The sequence below is a fragment of the Hippopotamus amphibius genome, chromosome 2 (genome assembly GCF_030028045.1).
Source record: "Hippopotamus amphibius kiboko isolate mHipAmp2 chromosome 2, mHipAmp2.hap2, whole genome shotgun sequence".
Classification (NCBI taxonomy): domain Eukaryota; kingdom Metazoa; phylum Chordata; class Mammalia; order Artiodactyla; family Hippopotamidae; genus Hippopotamus; species Hippopotamus amphibius.
In genome coordinates, this window is record NC_080187.1 from 223,660,011 (window position 1) to 223,680,327 (window position 20,317).

General features: G+C 37.7%; 2 protein-coding genes across 4 annotated transcripts in view; both read left to right on the forward strand.

The window, feature by feature from the left end:
* TOGARAM1 (TOG array regulator of axonemal microtubules 1) overlaps positions 1-8,268 on the forward strand; it is an 81,101-nt gene extending 72,833 nt beyond the window's left edge. For 2 of the 3 annotated variants that reach the window (XM_057723650.1, XM_057723652.1), the window contains 4 exons: positions 1,741-1,930; positions 2,561-2,780; positions 5,794-5,880; positions 6,489-8,268. In XM_057723650.1, the coding sequence (XP_057579633.1) occupies positions 1,741-1,930; positions 2,561-2,780; positions 5,794-5,880; positions 6,489-6,742 (751 nt within the window). In that variant the 3' untranslated portion in view covers positions 6,743-8,268. The remainder of the gene's footprint in view (positions 1-1,740; positions 1,931-2,560; positions 2,781-5,793; positions 5,881-6,488) is intronic. The other variant, XM_057723653.1, reaches the window with a different exon arrangement.
* Positions 8,269-14,652: 6,384 nt separating this feature from the next.
* PRPF39 (pre-mRNA processing factor 39) overlaps positions 14,653-20,317 on the forward strand; it is a 33,315-nt gene continuing 27,650 nt past the window's right edge. Inside the window, exon 1 of the mRNA XM_057723658.1 lies at positions 14,653-14,803. The gene's annotated coding sequence lies outside the window, so the exon portion shown is untranslated. The remainder of the gene's footprint in view (positions 14,804-20,317) is intronic.

Genomic DNA, 20,317 nt, shown 5'->3' on the forward strand with positions numbered 1-20,317 from the left:
CTTTTTACAGCTGAGTAATATTCCATTGTATATATGTACCACAACTTTTTTATCCATTCGTCTGTTGATGAACATTTAGGTTGCTTCCATATCCAGGCTACTGTAAATAGTGCTGCAGTGAACATTGGGGTGCATGTGTCTTTTTGAATGATGGTGTTCTCTGGGTATATGCCCAGTAGTGGGATTGCTGGGTCATATGGTAATTCTATTTTTAGTTTTTCTAGGAACCTCCATACTGTTCTGCATAGTGGCTGTATCAATTTACATTCCCACCAACAGTGCAAGAGCGTTCCCTTTTCTCCACACCCTCTCCAGCATTTACTGTTCGTAGATTTTCTGATGATGCCCATTCTAACCGGTGTGTGGTGATACCTCTTTGATTTGCATTTCTCTAATAATTAGTGATGTTGAGCAGCTTTTCATGTGCCTCTTGGCCATCCGTGTGTCTTCTTTGGAGAAATGCCTTTTTAGGTCTTCTGCCCATTTTTTGATTGGGTTGTATGTTTTTTTGATATTGAGCTGGATGAACTGTTTATATATTTTGGGGATTAATCCTTTGTCTGTTGATTCATTTGCAAATATTTTCTCCCATTCTGAGGGTTGTCTTTTCGTCTTGGGGTTCTTCATTTTAAATCATCATCCTGAGTCCACTTTCAGGATGATTCTGAGTCATTCATTAATCTGCTCTTAAGAAGACTTTAGGGAATTCTTTGGCTGTCCCATAGTTAGGACTCGGTGCTTTCATTGCTGAGGGTGAGGGTTCAGAGTCTGGTTGGGGAACTAAGATCCCCCAAGCCACCCAAGCCATGTGGTGTGCCCCCCCCCCAAAAAAAAGATGACTTTAGTGCTGATTTTAATGCTGCTAGTCAGAGAAATGGTAGTAACTGGAAATTGTTACCGTTGTCTTTAAGACCCGTCAGTTTGTGTGACTCTTTAATTTCAAAGAGATCATCATCTGTCACATTGAGTCACTCCTTTATAGCAGTAGAAAACATTATGCTACTAATACTAAGTCATTGAAATAGTAAATCCTGCTGGTCTTGACATTCTAAATTTCCTAGGCATGTTTGCATGACTGTTTTTCAGGAAAGGGTTGACATAGCGGGCCTGAGACTGCTATCCTTGGAAAGGCCAGCTTGTGAAGTTAGCCTTTGTCTAGCATCTGGAAACTAGGATTTCAGGAGGATTCCCCACCATTCTTTAACTGATAAGAGTAATTTACTATGCCTGTATTATTTAGGCAAACAGATGGTTCATGCTGAAAACCTCCTTTCCTTCTGGGAGTCTGGAATTTTGGTATGTCCAAGCAGAGGACCAACCATGACCAACTCCCCATAAAAATCCTGGGCACTGAGCCTCTAATAAGATTCTTTGGTGGATGACATTTCACGTGTTGTCACAGTTTGTTGCTGGAGGAATTAAGTTTATAGTGTGTGACTCCACTGAGAAAGGACCCTTGGAAACTTGCATCTAGTTTCCTCCATACTTTGACTCCCATGCACCTTTTCCCTTTGCTGATTTTGCTTAATATCCTTCTGCTGTAATAAATCTTAACCATGGGTGAAACTACATGCTGAATCGTGTGAGTCCTCCCAGCAAATCATAAACCCAGGGGAGATATTAGGGACCTCCAACACAGGTATTGTGGCAATGGGTTAAGTCATTTTGTGAATTTTTCAAAAATGAATACATGATGAGAATTATTTATTGTGTTTGTGTTTTACCTTTCTTTCACTTTAGAGAGGTCACTGAAATTCGTGAAATCACCAGAAAATCAGTTCCCCGCAGTTCCTTAGAAAGTGCTGAGTACATTAAAGTCATAACAGGTTTATTAAATGCAAAAGACTTTCGTGATCGTATTAATGGGATTAAGCAGCTTTTATCAGATACTGAAAATAATCAAGAACTTGTTGTTGGAAACATTGTGAAGGTAAGGACTGTCACAATTAATTTTCATTTTCAATCTGTGGTTAATAAAGTTCATCGGAATTTTAAAGTGTTAAAATAAACGTAGGGAAAAGAATGTACTTGTTTAAGTTGTTTAAGTACTCCGGTTAAGAGGTAATAATAAAAACTTAGCTCTGAAATTGCATCTAAAATTCTCATAAGAAACGTAAACTGAAACTAGGTCAAATCTCTACAGTAAAACTTACATGTCTACTTCAGTTACAAATAGAGATAAGAATAGAAACTTTTCTTCGGTTCTTAAAGCTAGCTAAACTAACCTGCACGTTTCAGAAAATAACATTTTTATCACATTTATAGTAAGTTGGTTATCTGTGTACTGAACCAAATTTCTCAGCTTTAGTTAGTACGATGTCTTTTTAGGTGATGTTTGAAGCCTTCTCTTTTTGCTGTAAGAAGATTGGACACTTAGATTTAGCATCCAAATTTTTATAAAGTTCATATTATCTAAGTTCAAGCTAAATAAGATGTGTGTGCGTGTTTAAATTGTACTTTTCTCCTTTAGTAGGAGGAATACTATGAAATGTCATAAGGAATTTAAATATAATAGATACAGCACTATTTCACTTCAGATAATTTACTGATTTACTTTCAGATCTTTGATGCTTTTAAATCTCGACTTCATGATTCCAATAGTAAAGTAAACCTGGTGGCTCTAGAAACAATGCACAAAATGATTCCTTTGCTTAGAGACAACTTATCTCCTATAATCAACATGCTAATCCCAGCAATAGTAGATAACAACCTGAATTCTAAGAATCCAGGTATCTATGCTGCTGCCACAAATGTTGTTCAGGCACTGAGTCAGCATGTAGGTAAGAAATCTTACTTTGGCATTCAAATTATTTTGGCTTTACTTTTGTACTTTCTGATTCTACACATTTTCTGTAATGCTGAAAACCGAGCTGTTCGATTTTTGTCATTTAATGTTGTGATAAAATTTTTTTATTTTCTTCGTAGCAGTTTTAATTATTTTTAGTGATTAAATACCATCCCATTAAATTGACTTTCTCTACTCTTCTTTTTGGCTTTTCAATTCTTATTTTCTGCCTCAACTTCATATCTGATACAAAATTAACTCAAAATGGATCATAGATTTAAATGTGAAATTTAACTGTAAAACTTTTAGAACACATGAGAAAATCCTTAGGCCCTTGGCTCAGTGAAGAGCAGTTAGCATGACATTAAAATTATGATCCATAAAAAGTCCACAGATTAGACTTCATCAAAACTTAAAACATTTACTTTGCAAAAGACCCTTTTAGATCAAAATATTTATTTTTATGTTACAAAAGCAAGCAGGTAATGAAATAAACATATTTTTTAAGTGTCCCATCCTGGGCTTCTCTGTCCTAGAATTTAATAAACAGTTCAAGTTTAGGTTGCTTCAACACTTATTTCTGGGTGCTATGAGTCTCCCTCTCTCAGAACCATGTTTCTGTAGTTTAGCTTGTAACTAATTGGACAAGTCATCCTCTATGTCATCATCCCAGTTATCCTCCCAGACAAACTACAGATTTCGAGGAAATATTTGCACACCACATATCTGATAAATACGCATATCTAGAATATATAAAGAACTCTTGGGAATTCCCTGGAGGTCCAGTGGTTAGGACTCCATACTTTCACTGCAGGGAGGGTCCTGGGTTCAATCCCTGGTTGGGGAGCTAAGATCCTGCAAGCCACACAGTGCTAGTGTGGCCAATAAATAAATAACTCTTAAAACTCAATGTTAAAAAAAAAAATCTAATTAGAAAAGGTCAAAAGACATGAAGAAACACTTATATGGATGGCAATTAAACACATGGAAAGATGCCTAACATCCCCAGTCATTAGGGAAATGCAAATACAAATTAAGACCATGATCATTACACAAGTGTATTAGTCTGTTCGGGTAGTTATAACAAACTACCACAGCTTGGATGGCATCAAAACAACAAACACTTACTTCTTACAGTTCTGGAGCCTGGGAAGTCCAAGATCAAGGCACCAGCAGATTCAGTGTTGGGTGAGGGCCCTCTTCCTGGTTTATAAATGGTACCTTCTGGCTGTGTCCTCACATGGTAGAAGGGGCAAGGGAGCTCTTTGGGGCCTCCTTTTATAAAGGCACTCATCCCATTCATGAGGGCTCCACCTTCATGACCTAATTACCTCCCAAAAGCCCCCCTCCAGACACTGTCACACTGGGGATTGGGTTTCAACATATAAATTTGGGTGGGGGATGCAAACATTCAGTCCATAGCAAGTATTAGAACAGCTAAAATTAAAAATAGTGACAATACCAAATGCTAACAAGATTGCAGAGAAACCCCATCTCATACATTGCTGGTGAAAATGTAAATAAAATGGCACAGCCACTCTAGAAAATTGTTTGGCTATTTCTTAAAAAACTAAGCATGCACTTACCCGTCAGTCGTGTTCCTAGGCCTTTATCCCAGAGAAATGAAATCTTAAGTCCATGGCAAAATCTGTACATGATTGTTCATAGCAGCTTTGTTTGTAATAACCAAAAACTATCAAGAGCTGAGGTATAATTCAGTGAGTTAATGGTGAAAAAAACTGATTCATCCATACCACAAAATATTACTTAGCAATAAAAAGGAATTAATTTTTTTTCAAATTATTAATTCATTTTTTAAAATTAATTAATTTTATTGGCTGTGTTGGGTCTCTTTTTGCTGTGTGCGGGCTTTCTTTTAGTTGCAGTGAGCGGGGGCTACTCTTCATTGTGGTGCGCGGGCTCCTCATTGCCGTGGCTTCTCTTGTTGCGGAGCACGGGCTCTAGGCGCTTGGGCTTCAGTAGTTGCAGCACATGGGCTCAATAGTTGTGGCTCATGGGCTCTAGAGTGCAGGCTCAATAGTTGTGGCGCACAGGCTTAGTAGCTCTGCGGCATGTGGGATCTTCCTGGAGCAGGGCTCGAACACGTGTGCCCTGCATTGGCAGGCGGATTCTTAACCACTGCGCCACGTAGGAAGCCCAGGAATGACTTATTGATACGTGCAACAGTTTGGATGGATCTCAAGGTCATTATGCTGAGTGAAAAAAGCCAGTCCCAAAGGTCACATGCTGTAGGATTCCACGTGTAAAGCTTTCTCAAAATGACAAATTTGCAGAGATGGAAAACAAATTAGTGGTTATCAGAGTTTAACAGCAGTTTAGGAGGAGTGGCTAGATGTGACTATAGATCTTTGTGGTGATAGAATAGTTCTGTATCTTAATTGTAGTGATAGTTTCACAGATGTACACATGTGATAAAATGACATAGAACTGTATACACATTTTACCAATGTCAGATTCCTTGCTTTGATATGTACTATAATCATGTAAGGTATAACATTTGGGTGAGACTACACAAGAGCTCTCTGTACTAGCTTTGCAACTTCCTGTGAAACTATAAAATTAGAAATTAAAATAAAAAAAGTAAAAGTAAAAACTATCCACCAAGTTTCAATTCTTTTCCTTTTCTTTCTCTCTTTTTTTTTCTTTTGATAAACCTATGTACTATTATTTGGAATAAGATAACTAGGAGATAGGCAGTTTTTTTCTTTTTTATACCATAATATTATTTTATTTATTTGTTTGTTTGTTTGTTTATTTATACATACTTAATATTCTGTCAGGTATTTTTATTTCTCATTTCCTGAAAGAATATTACTTTGTTAAGGTTTTATAGAGAATTTTAAAAAGTGATTAACTACGTAGGTTAAATCTTTCTAACACATTTGCATTCATTTGCATGAATTTTTTTTCCTTTCAGTGCTATGTAATAGAAAATAAGATCTTGTAACTCTTTAAACATGTGTCTCTGTGTTATTCTTTTTGTTTAGATAATTACTTACTTCTACAGCCATTTTGCACAAAAGCCCAGTTTTTAAATGGAAAAGCAAAACAGGATATGACTGAAAAGCTTGCTGGTAAATATTTTTAAATTGTTATTTGTAAAGAAATAGTTTCTTGACTAAAGATAAATTGATGGGCATTTCAATTCAATTTTAAGATAGCTAGCAAACTCAATATTATTATCCGTGAAGTAGAAATAAATTGTGTAATGATCTGAATACTTTTACCCAAAAATTTTCTTCAAAAGAATTTTATTCCTTTTTTTTCCCCAGTAATTGTTTAGTCTTTTTGTTAGTAGAAATAAACAGGATAAATAAAAAGAGATTAAAATGAAATATTGATACACATGGAAAACTGCTATTTCAAATTATATGTTTAATAAAAGGTCCCTGAGTTTAAAATGTATATGTCTTGATTTAACTTCATTTGGAAAACATTGAGGTGAATTTTTGGTTTGATTTCTGTCTTTACTACTTTTGCCTGTCACATATAGATTTCTAATACTTGAAGATCCCAATCTTTGGGAGCAAAGTTTATGACCTTACTTTTTTTAAGATGCCAAACATTTTAGGGCAAATGGCATAGGGAAGAAGCTTAGTTTCATTTTATATGCTTTTTAATTGTCAGAAGTTGCATTTGTTTTTTTTTAAACCTTACCATTTACCATATTTTTGTATTTCAGATATTGTTACGGAACTTTATCAAAGGAAGCCCCATGCCACAGAACAGAAAGTGTTGGTTGTTTTATGGCATCTCTTAGGGAACATGACAAATAGTGGCTCTCTGCCTGGAGCTGGAGGAAATATACGAACAGCCACAGCTAAATTATCAAAAGCACTTTTTACACAGATGGGTCAGAATCTGTTAAATCAGGCTGCATCTCAACCATCACATATAAAAAAGAGTTTAGAGGAATTGCTCGATATGACAATTTGAAATGAATTATGAATCTTTGATGAAATATGATGAACAAAACTGTTTACATGGTGACAAATGGAAGTTTTTTAAAGTTAGATTTTCAGTGCCTGCACTTCTCACCCAGTACATTAAGTCCATAGCTATTTTTACTTGCAGCCTATGAGTACACATCTGTCCTATATCAACCCCATCACTGGCACCCATCACACAAAAATCTAAAATAATATAATCTAATATTCATGAAATCTGAGGCACGTGGAGTGGATCCAATTTTAATATTTTTGAGAGAAGTCCTGCTCATTTGCACTACTCTATAGAAACTGCAATTTGTTACCCTGTATGTACAATTAGACTTTTAATTAGAAATATGCTTTTTATATGTAATCATGTTTTGCTATGTCTCATTACTCAGCCTTATTTTATGAAGTGGAAGAAAAGTCATTGAACTATGTTATCACAAACTAAGTTTTCTGTGCTATTTGTGAAAAACGTATTTCTGAAATCAGTCTGCTAATATGATTGTACAGTATTAGCTTGCTTTTGCTGCTGTGTTAATGTGATATATTTGCTTACAATTTGGGTTTAATCATCTACATAATTGTGAAATTTAACAAGTTATAATAAAGCATGATTACCAAAGTTTTAGAAAACATTTAAACATTTTAAATGCACGTTTCAGAAAACGTGTTGAATGTAACTTCCCTATTTTTGTGTGCAGACACTAAATTTTATTTCTGTATGTCCTTACATTTATAAAGGTGTTATTTCGCTGCCCAGTTGTGTAATTCTCAAATATAGTGCCAGGTCTTCTATAGCTTTTCTCAGAATTCTTGGGCTACAAGTACTGTATGCATCTTAAAAAAGAAAAGGAATGTTATAAAATAAAAGGATTTATTTCTGTAGATGTGTGAGAGGTGTCCTATTTTTCCAACTTCAGTATATGTTAAAATGGGGAAAATATGTATTATGATATTGACCTATCATTTTCACTTGTTTTACTTTATACAATATTGACCTATCTTTATTGACTTAACGATAGACCTGGGTTATAGTTCTAGCTTTATAGAAAATTCACTCTGTGATCTTGAGCAAGTCACTTGCCAGATTTAGCCCTCAGTTTTCTCATCTCTAAAATGTGAAGGCTGGACTAGATGATTTTTAAGGTTCCATTTTGCTCTAAAATTCTGTGATTCTGTGTTGTAGTTTAAGACCACTTCTTGAGTCACTGACCAGTTTTCTAATGTATTGATATTTGCCTACTTTTTAAATTGTGATTCTTTGTATTATTTGCAATTTCTGAGAAAGCAAAAAAAAAGTTTGAAGCTAATCTGAAAGGAGAGTAGAGATGTAGCTACTTTTTCCGTTTATATACACTGTTTTATAATTACATACATACTTTTAAAATTCTTTCTCTTCTAAATGTATTTTATTATGTTCCTATAATTTAAGTCCAAATTTGGCAAACATTTTCTGTAAAAGACCAGAAAATAAATATTTTTGGCTTTGTAAGCCACGGATTCTGGCATATTCTTTGTTTTTTTGCAACCCTTTAAAATTGTAAAAAAAAAATCTTCAGCCCTCAGGCATAGTTTGCCAGCACCTGGCTTAGACTCTTTTGACTTCAGTTGTTACTCTGAAATCATCATTAAAGTTTGCTTCAACCTTTATGATATTCATTATTGAAACAGTTGTTACAGATTCTAAATTTTATTAATTTTGACCACTGCACTTGTTTCATTGCAAATGTGCCTACCAAACTTGCATTGATTGATTGTTGGATATATTGAAAGTAAATTTTAAATTTCAAAGGCCAAAGAAGAGCACTACTTTATGTAAAGCTTAATTATCCCTTATTTTCATTGGATATAGTTTGAATTTTGCATTGAAAAAAGTGCAGTAAATATATCACTACTAATAATGTGAAAACTTCACACACATGTGTTTTTATTATTAAGAAAATTGCCCTAATGTAACAGAATCCCCACCTAAAAGATTTTAATCTATAATAGTAATGTCTTGATATTGAGCACTCACAAGTCTAGCATTCTGTTGCCAAGAATTGTTACCAACCCGGAAATCAAAAAGAATTGGAGACTGATCACTGACAGAAAGAACTAAAGAAAAGCTGAAGGCAGGAATAAATTGGAATAAATGAATTTTTTTATATAAGCAGTGATAGTGATAAAGGTCTAACCCCACCCCAACACTGCAACTAAAAAATAAACAACCAAAAATTTAAATGGTATATTTACCCAATGGAATTGATAGCATATAGTTATTAAAAATGTTAATCATTTTAATCACAAGACAATTGTGAACAAGACAATGTTCACAATGTGTTAAAGGGAAAAAGCCTGACTACAAAATAAATACAGTCTCTGTTTATTAAGTATATGCAGACGCACAGAAAACAGAACTGGAATTACATACACTGACATATTAATGGTGATAATCTGTGGGTAAAGAAGTTATTTTAATTTTTTCAGGTTACTATTCTGCAATTTCTGTTTTCTCAGAAATGAGCAACATGTCTTGCCTGTGTAATAAAATTTAAATTACAATAAGGTAATCTGAAGAGAAACTGAAAATAAAGGTTATGCGAAGAGAAGAAAATATGGCAAAGAAGAGACAATAGTATCAAAGTGCTAAGGAAGTTAGACACTGATGTCACTAGAAGGGAGATGAGAAGTAAGGGAAGCAAGAAATTATAAAGGTAAAGAGCGTGAGACTTTGATTCAGAAAGCATGGGTTTGGAACCCAGTTTTACTATTACTTGTTAAACCTTACATATATCCTGCAATTGGTGTGAGATGCAGGATTAACATGGAATCGTGTATAAGAAAGCGTTTGTAAACCTCAAATTCTATACAAAGGTAACATTCCCAGCAGCAAATGAAGTTGAGGAAAGATGGGCAGAAACTCTATAGAAATCTTTAGAGCCAAGATAAGCTAATCCTACTTATTTCATTGCTGGTTAAGAGGTTAAATACATCAGTGAAGGGAAAATCATGTAAGTACTATTTCAACATTAATGAATTAAAGTCTCATAATGTGTACTGTAAAAGAGTACCTAAACTCTTAATTCATACTTAAACTCTTCTCTGGACAACAGTGGGATAAACACAGATTTCAAGGCATTAAAGTGAGTTGTAGATTTAGCAAAATAGCTTTTTGTTCTTTTTTTGAATACTGGAGCATGGAATATGTGAGACAGTGTTATGTAAAATGAAAACAATAATGTTCAAATTATGACCAGTCTTGAATGAGTTGTTCACCTCTGTGCATACACCGGGTGCCTTGGCCTATACTGGGTGCTGAATAAATAGTACTTGAATAAAATGTTGAAAGTTATATATGTTTGAAATTTACTCTGGAGCAATGTTTTCAAGGGTGAAGGTGGTGTATTTTAAAAATTAACCAGCAGAAGAGGGATAGTTGGATGGAAACAGCAATCCAAAGGCCTCCTGTGGCAAATGGATTTCATCAGATGTTCCAGCCTAATGGATAGACAGGGTCTGCCTGTTCAGTGTGTTGAAAAATATTGTGAGGTTATAGAGAGTTTCAGTAGGAAAGAGTATAGTGATCTACTTACTATCCAGGGCTCAGAGCCAGATTCTAGATAGTAAAGATCTAACGAATAGTATAATAGAAGCAGTGAGAATTGAAACAATAGGTCTGATAGGTGTTCTGATAGCAGGAATGACTAAATTGATGACACAGATTTGGAACATAAAGAAGTCAAGGTTAATGAAGTTTCTCATACTAGAAACTGGTGGATGCTGATGTCTTTAACTGAAATGGAAAACACTGGAGGAGAAAGTGGTGGTGGAGAAAAGAGAAATGCAATGCTTTCAGATCCCTGTGAGAGAACTCGACTCTGAAGGCAGAGTTCTGAGTGAGTTTGTTTGTTTGTTTGTTTGTTTCTTCACTGCCAGGCTTGTGGGATCTTAGTTCCTCGACCAGGGATCAAACCAGGCCATCAGCAGTGAAAGTGCAGAGTCCTAACCTTTACATTTATTAAATCTGTGGCCAAGAGGATAAAAAGAAAGCAAGGAAGAAGGAGGGAAGGGAAGAGAAGAAAGAGAAAAGGGGAAAAAAAAAAAAAAACCTGACTGACATGACCAAAAAGGCAATTTTTCTATTGATGCTTATAATGGAAGTCAAAGTCTCTGGCTTCAAACCTGGCTTGATTCAGGGCTCAAATAATGTCTGGAACTAGTTTCTCTCTCCTTCACCCATAGAAACAGCCAATATCTCTTTTATGTCTCATTGACCAGAACTGGGTCACCTTCTATCCCTCAAGCAGTCATTGGCAAATAGGAATGGGATTACCACGATTGGTTTGTATTGATTATGATTCAGCTTCTGGAGTTGGGCACATTACTACCTGATACCTGAAGGAAAAAAAAACTTTAAAAAGCAAAATATATACTTAACACAGCAATATGAATATACTTGAGTAGTATGTATGAATATACATGGAATGTATAAGCAGTAGCTAAACAGCAATACACACACCCACACACACATCCACCCACACATACTATATATATTTTTGCAAATATCATCAGTCTCTTTCACAAGCCATTCATGGTATCCCAGTTGATTTAGCCATTAAAGCCCGGACACTCTATTACCCTGAAAGAATACCCTCTATCCTCTTCTTGCATTCACATTATTCTCTTTTTGCAGCATTATTTGTGAAGAACATAGAAATTTCCTAGTCCTTAAATTATAACAACACACAGCCTTACTTCAATCTTGCAACATACTATATCCAACTCTCGTCTAGTAAAGACATAATCCATAATGAACATGTAAGTATCATGATTTTTAATGGACAAAATAACACTACCACAACCCAGGCTTGTGGGATCAGAGAAGCTATCCTTAAGGAAGCAACATTTCAAACAAGTCGTAAAGACTGAGTTAATTCGACAGCGAAAAAACAAAGGAAAAGCACTTTTAAGCACCTGCAAAGATCAGGAACTAAGAACATTAAAGAAGTCAAGCTTCCATGTGTCACAGTGAGCAGGATAGAGAGGTTCCAGATAAAAGTAGAGGTAGGAACAAGAACAAAATGGAAAACCTAAGGATTTGGATTTTTATCCCCTAGGATCTGCTGTAGTAAGTCATGATCAATCACAGATACAGTTTCATAGCCCTGTGACAAGGGAACACAAAGGACTGGAATAAGGAAATTGGGGCTGGGTGGGGGAGGTATTAGAAATTAAAATGTAAATCTCCCTCTTTCTTTCATTTTGACATTGCTACAGCTGGGAAACCATTACACAAATTAACAATTTAATAAATTATTCAGGGGACTTCCCTGGTGGTCCAGTGGGTAAGACTCTGGGCTCCCAATGCATGGGGCCTGGGTTCTATACCTGGTCTAGATCCCACATGCTGCAACTAGATCCCACATGCTGCAACTAAAAGTCCACATGCCACAGCGAAGAAGACCGCATGCTGCAATTAAGACCCGGCATAGCCAAAATAAATAATTTTACAAAATTATTCAGAAATCAGAGCAATGTAGGATCCAAATAACTCTCAGGAAGACTGAACTAAGCCAATACCATTTGAACTAAATCTCACAGATCAAGTAATAGTTGAGAGGGACAATATCCAGAATGCGCTTGGATTTAAATCTCCTAGAGCCACAATTTTATTTGCTTTAACCAGTGAGGAAGAACACTAAATACAGGAGTCTAAATGTTTTGAATTAATATAAGAGCCACCACTGTTTCATGATGGATTTATTTATGATGTAAATGAACAAATAGCATTCCTTAGAGAAAACATATTCTGTAAATTAAATGAGCATGTTGTGTCCTATGCACTTTTCACTGCAGGTTACATTTTGAAGAGCATAAACATGAACCTTTACTGAATAGGCCAGAAAGAAGTTGTCACACTGGTTATCGTGAGAAGCTTTTTGCTCTTTTATCAGTCACAATCCCAGAAGGAAACCCATGCCTTATAAACATCAGGGTAATTCAAGAAGTGGTTAATAAGGAACTATTTTCAATAGTTTAGGGAAATCTGGAGTCTGGAAGAAGAAAGTGATATGGAGAGGGTCGCTAGAGATGCCCGCATGCAAGGAGCTAGGAGAATGAATGCTATGACCTCACTCCTCCCTTTTGTTCTTCCAGGACCCTGCTGGTCAGACCCAACCAGAAACCAGCGAGCAAGGGTCAATCTCTGGAGAATGGAGCGATAGCGAAGGATGGACAGTTGATTTGGAGAGGCGAATGGAAGAAATCCATTACATTAATAAATAACACCTTCTCCCATCTGTCCTAACCTTTTGTTTTGTTTCTGAATCACCTGACTTTAAATACTGTGTTTTAGAACTTGCCACCCTGTAAACTACACTATATGGTATATCTTTTTTTTCTTCCCAAAGCTTATAACTGTGACATACAATTTCTTTTAAAGTCAACTAAAGCTAAATTAAGTAAAAAAAAAAAACAAGTTTTCATTTGTGAGGAGAGCACTGTAGACAGAGGAAAAAGCACACTGAGAGGCTGAGATACATAAAAGGGACATAGACACTTAAAAAGGAACAGTGGGTTTTGTAAAGTTATGGGACGGCAGAAACCAATAAGACGGCTGGTGTTATTACGAAGGACTGTCTTTTCAATGCTAAAATGTTTAGATTTTTCTTAAAAGCATCGGGGGAAGTCAGTGAAGGTTTAAAGCAAGACAGTGAGAGCGAGGGTACTGGCTTGAAAGGTTAAGATGCAGAAAACCCAGTAAAGGAAACAATGAATCTACAGTGACTAAAGCTGAAGAAGCAGATGGAGTTTTAGAAAATGGCTCTTAGAGGAGATGAGAATCTCAGAGATAATCTTATTTACTGATGAAGAATTTGAGACTGCTTTAGGAAAGTTTGAAAGAACCAGGAAAGGAGTGAGGCTGTGGAACTCAGAGCCACTGAATGACAGTGTTTGTGGCAAAGTCTGCATCCCTTCCCAATGTATCAGACCCTTAACTGCTTGCTTCCTATAGTGAACATCTAAATGTCACTGGTTACACCAGCAAAAAGCATGGCTTCGCTGCCAGAGAATTCAAAACAGTTAGTTTGGAGAATAAGAGAGTCAATGGGAAGAGAAAGCTGCAACTAGATGCAGGTTGATGGACGCGAAAGATAAGGTTGGTTTTGATTTTTGGAAGCAAAAGAGCTACCGAGGGGATTTGCGCTTCATAGGGTGATAGACAGGAAATATTATCTCGCAGAGAATTTCTGGAAGCAGACAGATTCTAGAGGAAATTGCAGCCCAGTTATACTACCGAATCTTGAATGAGAGATTGCCTGGTAAATGGTCGGTGAATTCTGGAACCTCGAAGTAGAAACAGGAGAAAGGCCAGATTTGAAGGAAAAAAAAAATTTTTTTTTTTAAACTGAGGATGGGAGTACAACTGAAGAGTTCTACTAAGAGTGTCAAAATAATGTAGCCTTCATTTGTCCAGGGAAAAATTTTACATATCCCTTTAAAAATCAGTTTATCAAGTCCCTAACTCCACTATTGTTTCACCTTCAGGAAACCCTGGGTGGACCTAGAGTCCAAACCACGGTGAGATCTAGGGGTTTGAGGCTGAATGTCTGTCCATTTTTAGATCTACGGGTGAACCTAGGCAGTTGTTCGCCCAAAAAGAGTAACAGTATTTTTGCTGGGCGGGGCCGGGCGCCGTCCGTATTTAAGGTCAGGGGTGTGAAAGGCACTAAACACCCTCTCTCGGCTCTGGAAGCCGTCTTATTAGGACCGAAAACGGCCAGGAGCAGCGGCCCCGCCCCCGGAGAAGGCGGGGCGGGGCCGGGGCGGGGCCGGGGCGCCGGCCCTCCCCGCCCCCCCGCCCCCTAACCCGCGGAGGGCGAGGCCTGCGCGCTGCGCAGCCACGTGACTTCTTCGCCTCCGGGGACATCGACGCATGCGCGTCGCGCTCTCGACGAGGCGGCCGCGGCGCTGGCGGCGGCTGCTGTGGAGTCTGTGGGGACAGAGACGGTGGACGTGCCCTCTTCGGCTCGGCTGGCCCAGACTGCGGCTCATGGCACTGAGTGGCATCCATCGTCAGGTCAGCTGGGGCGGGCGACTTGGAGTTGGCCGGAGGGAGTGATACCGCGGGGCAGCAACGGGCCTCCTGCCGTGTTTCAGGCCGCGCTGGGGCCGCGGCCTCCCTCTCGCGCCCTGCCTGAGGCCTGCCTTGGCCTCGGGGCCCAGCTGTCCATCCCTCTGCCCACCTGTTGGGTGGAGCGGGGCGAGGCTTCTTTTCTTAGACCGCACGTTTCTCTGCCCGTGCCTCCGGACGGGCGGGGACGTGTGGGCCTCCGCCTTGATGTGGGAAGCGATTTGGGGGTAAGGCTAAAAGCCCACGCGCTCCCGAGCGCTGGGAGTCAGTGTGGCCGGGACGCCTGGAAGTGGAAGGGACCCGGAGGGTTGCGAGAATATGGTACAAATTGTGTTCAACTTTTGCGCGCCTTGTGGGGCGCGTTTTGCGTTCTGACGAAAGCCACACTCCGGGACCGCGAGTCACAGCACCCCAGAGATCAGCTAAAGCTTTTGGCAGGATAGGATAGACGCAGGATAAGCAAACATTAAAGAGTCGTGGTTACCTTTTGTAGCCAGGGACCAACACCGGTGTCTTTCTCGTTCTTAAAAATCACATGTTTAAGTTCCTTAGTAGTACTGGTCTTCATGTGTTACTAAGTACCATATTTATGCCGGCTAAAATGTCACTTTTTAGTTTAATATTCATGTTGCCTTCTCATCGAGGACATCAGGTTATTTGGCAGCGGATCCTTGTTCAGAAATACGTAATACTTTTTTTTTTTTTTTTTTTGCAGTTGTAAAGGTTGAAGCCTAGGAAAGCAAGTTTCATACAGGGAAATGTGAAACTCGTGTTGGAACTTCAGTGTTTTGGGCTCTGAGAGCTTCAGTGGGTTGAAAAAAACAAGCAACTACTGTCAGGTGTCCCTCCCCCCCCCCCCCCCCAACCTTATTCTAAAATTGCAAAAGTTGGAACTTTCCACTGTTCAGCCTCTGGTAGGGATAAAGTGAATGAAGGGAGTTCTAAAGAAGACACGTTTTTAAGACTGTGAACTCTGGAATAATTAGGGCTTACCAAAGATGGCTCATTAGTAGGTAGTGTGAGATATTTGAAGTGAGAATTGAAAAGTGGAATTTTTTTAGTGTCAGAATATTTGGTAGTGTTTTTACTTGCTTACCAATAGTTGAATACAGAAAAGAATTCTTATAAATCAAATGATAAAACGTGTTTGTGCCTTTTTTTAAGAAAAAGATTAGCAGATACAAATTAATAAGTATACAATAGGTAAACAACAAGGTTCTACTGTATAGCCCAGGGAACTATTTTGTAATAACCTAAAAAAAAGGAGGGAGAGAAAGAACAGAACCTTCTGTGGTATGCTAACAAATAATCCTGCATAAAACATAGGATTTAAAATTTTTTTGAAAAATAGCCAAAGGGGGAAGAAAGTAGTTCCAGCCAAATGGTGACTTTTTTTTTTTTTTAAAGACCTGAAGATGATACAAACATTTATGTAAATAAATAAAGTCCAGCTTCTGGAACATAGTTACGTGCTTAATATGTGGAAACTTAAAAAAGGTCATTCTGTGAACATTCTGCTCAGCCTCTGGAAACAGTTGCCAAAACCGGTGCTTATGATCTTCCAGACACTTTGAGTCTTCAAAGTGTCTTATTTGTGAATGAGGCACAGAGTAACTTATGGATTGCAAAGTTAGTGATTTGCAGTACTCAAACTCCTGACCTTCAGTTCTTAGTGATGACTTCAGATTTTTATGTGTTGCCCTGGTTATGAGGATAATCAGTGGTATGATTTTGAGTAGTACCTCTGTCAGCATAAATGCCTATTGAGAGAGATAAAAAAAGAAGGTAATAGATCAGACTTCTCATTTTAATTGAGTACGGGTGAAGTCATCCTCCAAAAGAGCTTTTAAATTTTAAGATGACATGCTGGATTGTTAGTCAAATGTATGTCATAACTGAACTTAAATGTATGATGTAGAACTGTATTTTTCCATGTACTGCATATTCACTTTTAATATATCATGTTTTCTTTTATACTTGTGGACTTTATGCCTCTCATATGGTTTTATGTAAAAAAGTACAAAGTTGTAAAAAGGCATCGATTCGTTGGTGAGTTGAGAAAAGGAAGAAACTTGTTATTCTGAGAGAATAGCATGAGCCCAGGCTCAGGCATGAGAACGTGTTGTCCTCTGTGAATGACAGGAAGGAAATGTAGGATTCGTATGTTTCAAAAGTTAAGTTGGGACCAGATATATCACTCAGTCTTTCAACAAATATTTATTGTGCTGTTGTCTACTAGACATTGTTTTAGGTTCCAGGGACATAGTAGTGAACAAAACCAAGGCCCCTATTCTCACTGAATTTAATATTCTAATAATATTAATTTATCTGTAGCCATAGTATAGCAATGTTTTTCAAGTTTTTTGACTGCAACCCATAATAGGATATACATGTAACACTGCAATCCAGTAATATAATAGTTGAATTCTGTGTGTATTTATTTCAACAGTATGCCCTTGATGTGTGCATTGCACGCTGACATATTTTTTTCTATTCTGTATATTTCCTTAAAAAAAAAAGAAAGCTGGTGTGAAGCATTCTTTTTTTTTTTTTCAACTCAAGCACTTTACATTGCCTTTTTTAAAAAAATTATTTTATTTTTTATTTAATTGGCCGCATTGGGTCTTCCTTGTTGCACGTGAACTTTCTGTAGTTGCGAAGAGTGGCGGTACTCTCTATTGCAGTGCTCGGGCTTCTTATTACAGTGGCTTCTTTTGTTGAGGATCATGGGGTCTAGGCATGTGGGCTTCTGTAGTTGCAGCACACGGGCTCAATAGTTGTGGCTCACGGGCTCTAGACTGCAGGCTCAGTAGTTGTGGCACATGGGCTTAGTTGCTCTCAGCCCAGGGTTCGAACCCGTGTTTCCTGCATTGGCAGGCAGATTCTTAACAACTACACCACCAGGGAAGCCTGAAGCATTCTGAAGTTTGAAAATTGTTCAAAAGGGGAAGGAATAATTATTTATATTGTAACAGTAGTTTAAATGAAGAGGATAGTTAATCTTTATAGCAAATTATGTGTGATTATTTGTGGATGTGGTTTAGAGAGGTTAGGTAACTTGCTCAAAGTTCCCTAGTGAGTAACTGGACCAGATCTTTAACTCAGTTCTATCAGGCTCTAAAGCCCAGGCACTTTATTATACAGGTTTCCAGTTGATTATGAAGGTAATAAACTAGGTTTAGGACTCTGTGAGAGCTAAGGACTGTGATGCTTTTTGTTTATTATACAATGAATTAAATGTGTACTAGGCCTCCATGTGTACTGTATTTCTGCATATTGGTAGACCTGGTCCTTACTCTCAAGGAATTTGTAATCTAGAACGGAAGATAGACATTGAGTGAGTATCACAAATGTGGTGTGTGTTATGGGGAAAAAGAATGCAGGGGAAGCATCACTGGGGGCACCTAACTTATTTGGGGGGTATGGGAATACTTTTCAGGAAGGGATGTTTAAATTTGCCCGGATTAATGAGTGGGCTTCAGTTAGGTTGAAGGCTCTGAGTGGGCGTGTGGGGGGTGGGGTACCGGGGTGGGAGAGCATTCCTGGTAGAAGAAACTGCATACACTAAGGCCCTGAAGCTGAAATGAGCTGAACTGGAAAACACAACAAAACTAGGTGAATGTGATATGACAGAAAAGGGCAAGAAGAGAGAGTCTTTTAGGGAGGAAGTCTTCCTTACTGTTGGATGCTGTGAAGAGTTGATCAGAAAGATGAATCCGAACACATCCAGTTGGGTTTATGAACAAAGAGATTGTGACCTTGGGGGGATTTCAGAGTAGTGATAGAGAAGAATCTAAACTTAAGGGTGAATGGAGGCTGTGGGAGTAGAGATAAGTTTAGACAACTTCGTGGTCTCCCTGTTGTACTTGGAACAAGATCCAAATCCTTAGCATAGCCTATGATTGCCCTTTGGTTGTTTTTAAGTTAAGCTAAATTATAGTATGTATATTATAAATTATTATATAAAAGATGAGAGATATTTTTACATGTTTGTAAACCAATGGAAGTAATCTAATATAGGGAGAGAAACTGATAAGAAGGAGAGAGTGAAGATAATTTAAGAAGTAACATTCTTGAGAAGATGGGTGGTAAAAGTGATCCAAGTCATGAGTTTAGGCTTTGCCCTTTGATAGCAGCAGAAATGCTTCATCCATTGTGACCAAGGGAAGGAAGAGGACAAATAATATAGGTCTTACGGAAGTGCTATAATAAAGGTGCAGAACAAATACTTAGAGAGCAAAGACAAATAATGGCTATGTATTTCAACTTTTATAGGAGTGCAATAATAGGGTGCAGAGCAAATGCTTAGCAAAAGGGAGGGAAGTTTATAAAAGAGGTGAGGAAAACACAGGCAGAACACTTTTTAGCATGAATCACAGCAGTATCTTTTTGGATCCACCTCCCAAAGTAAGAATAATAAAAACAAAAATAAACAGTTGGGGCCTAATTAAACTTAAAAGCTTTTGCACAAGCAAAGGAAACCATAAACAAAATGAAAAGACAGCCCACAGACTGGGAGAAAATATTTGTAAACAATGCAACCAACAAGAGATTACTCTCCAAAATATACAAACAGCTCATGTAGCTCAATATCAGAAAAACAAACAACCCAATCCAAAAATAGGTGGAAGACCTAACTAGGAATTTCTCCAAAGGAAACACACAGATGGCCAAGAGGCACATGAAGATGCTCAGCATCACTAATTATTAGAGAAATGCAAATCAAAACTGCAATGAGGTATCACCTTACACTGGTCAGAATGGCCATCATCACAAAATCTACAAACAGTAAATGCTGGAGAGGGTATGAAGAAAAGGGAACCCTCCTACACTGTTGGTGGGAATGTAAATTGGTACAGCCACCATGGAGAACAGTATGGAGGTGCCTCAGAAAACTAAAAATAGAGCTACCATATGATCCAGCAAAACCACTCCTGGGCATGTATCCAGAGAAAACCATAATTCAAAAAGATACATGCACGCCAGTGTTCATTGCAGCACTATTACAATAGCCAAGACATGGAAGCAACCTAAATGTCCATTGAAAAATTTAATGGATAAAGAAGATGTGGTATATATATACAATGGAATACTACTCAGCCATAAAAAAGAATAATGCCATTTACAGCAACATGGCTGGACCTAGAGATTATCATACTAAGTGAAGTAAGTCAGACAGAGAAAGACAAATATCATATGATATCTCTTACATATGGAATCTAAAAAATTATACAAATGAACTTATTTACAAAACAGAAATAGACTCAGAGACATAGGAATACAAACTTATGGTTACCAAAGGGGAAAGTTGGGGGGTAAGGGATAAATTAGAAGGTTGGGATTAACATATGTATGCTACTATGTATAAAATAGATAACAAGGACCTACTGTACAGTGCAGGGAAACTACTCAATACTTTGTGATAACCTATATGGGTAAAGAATTTGAAAAAGATATATG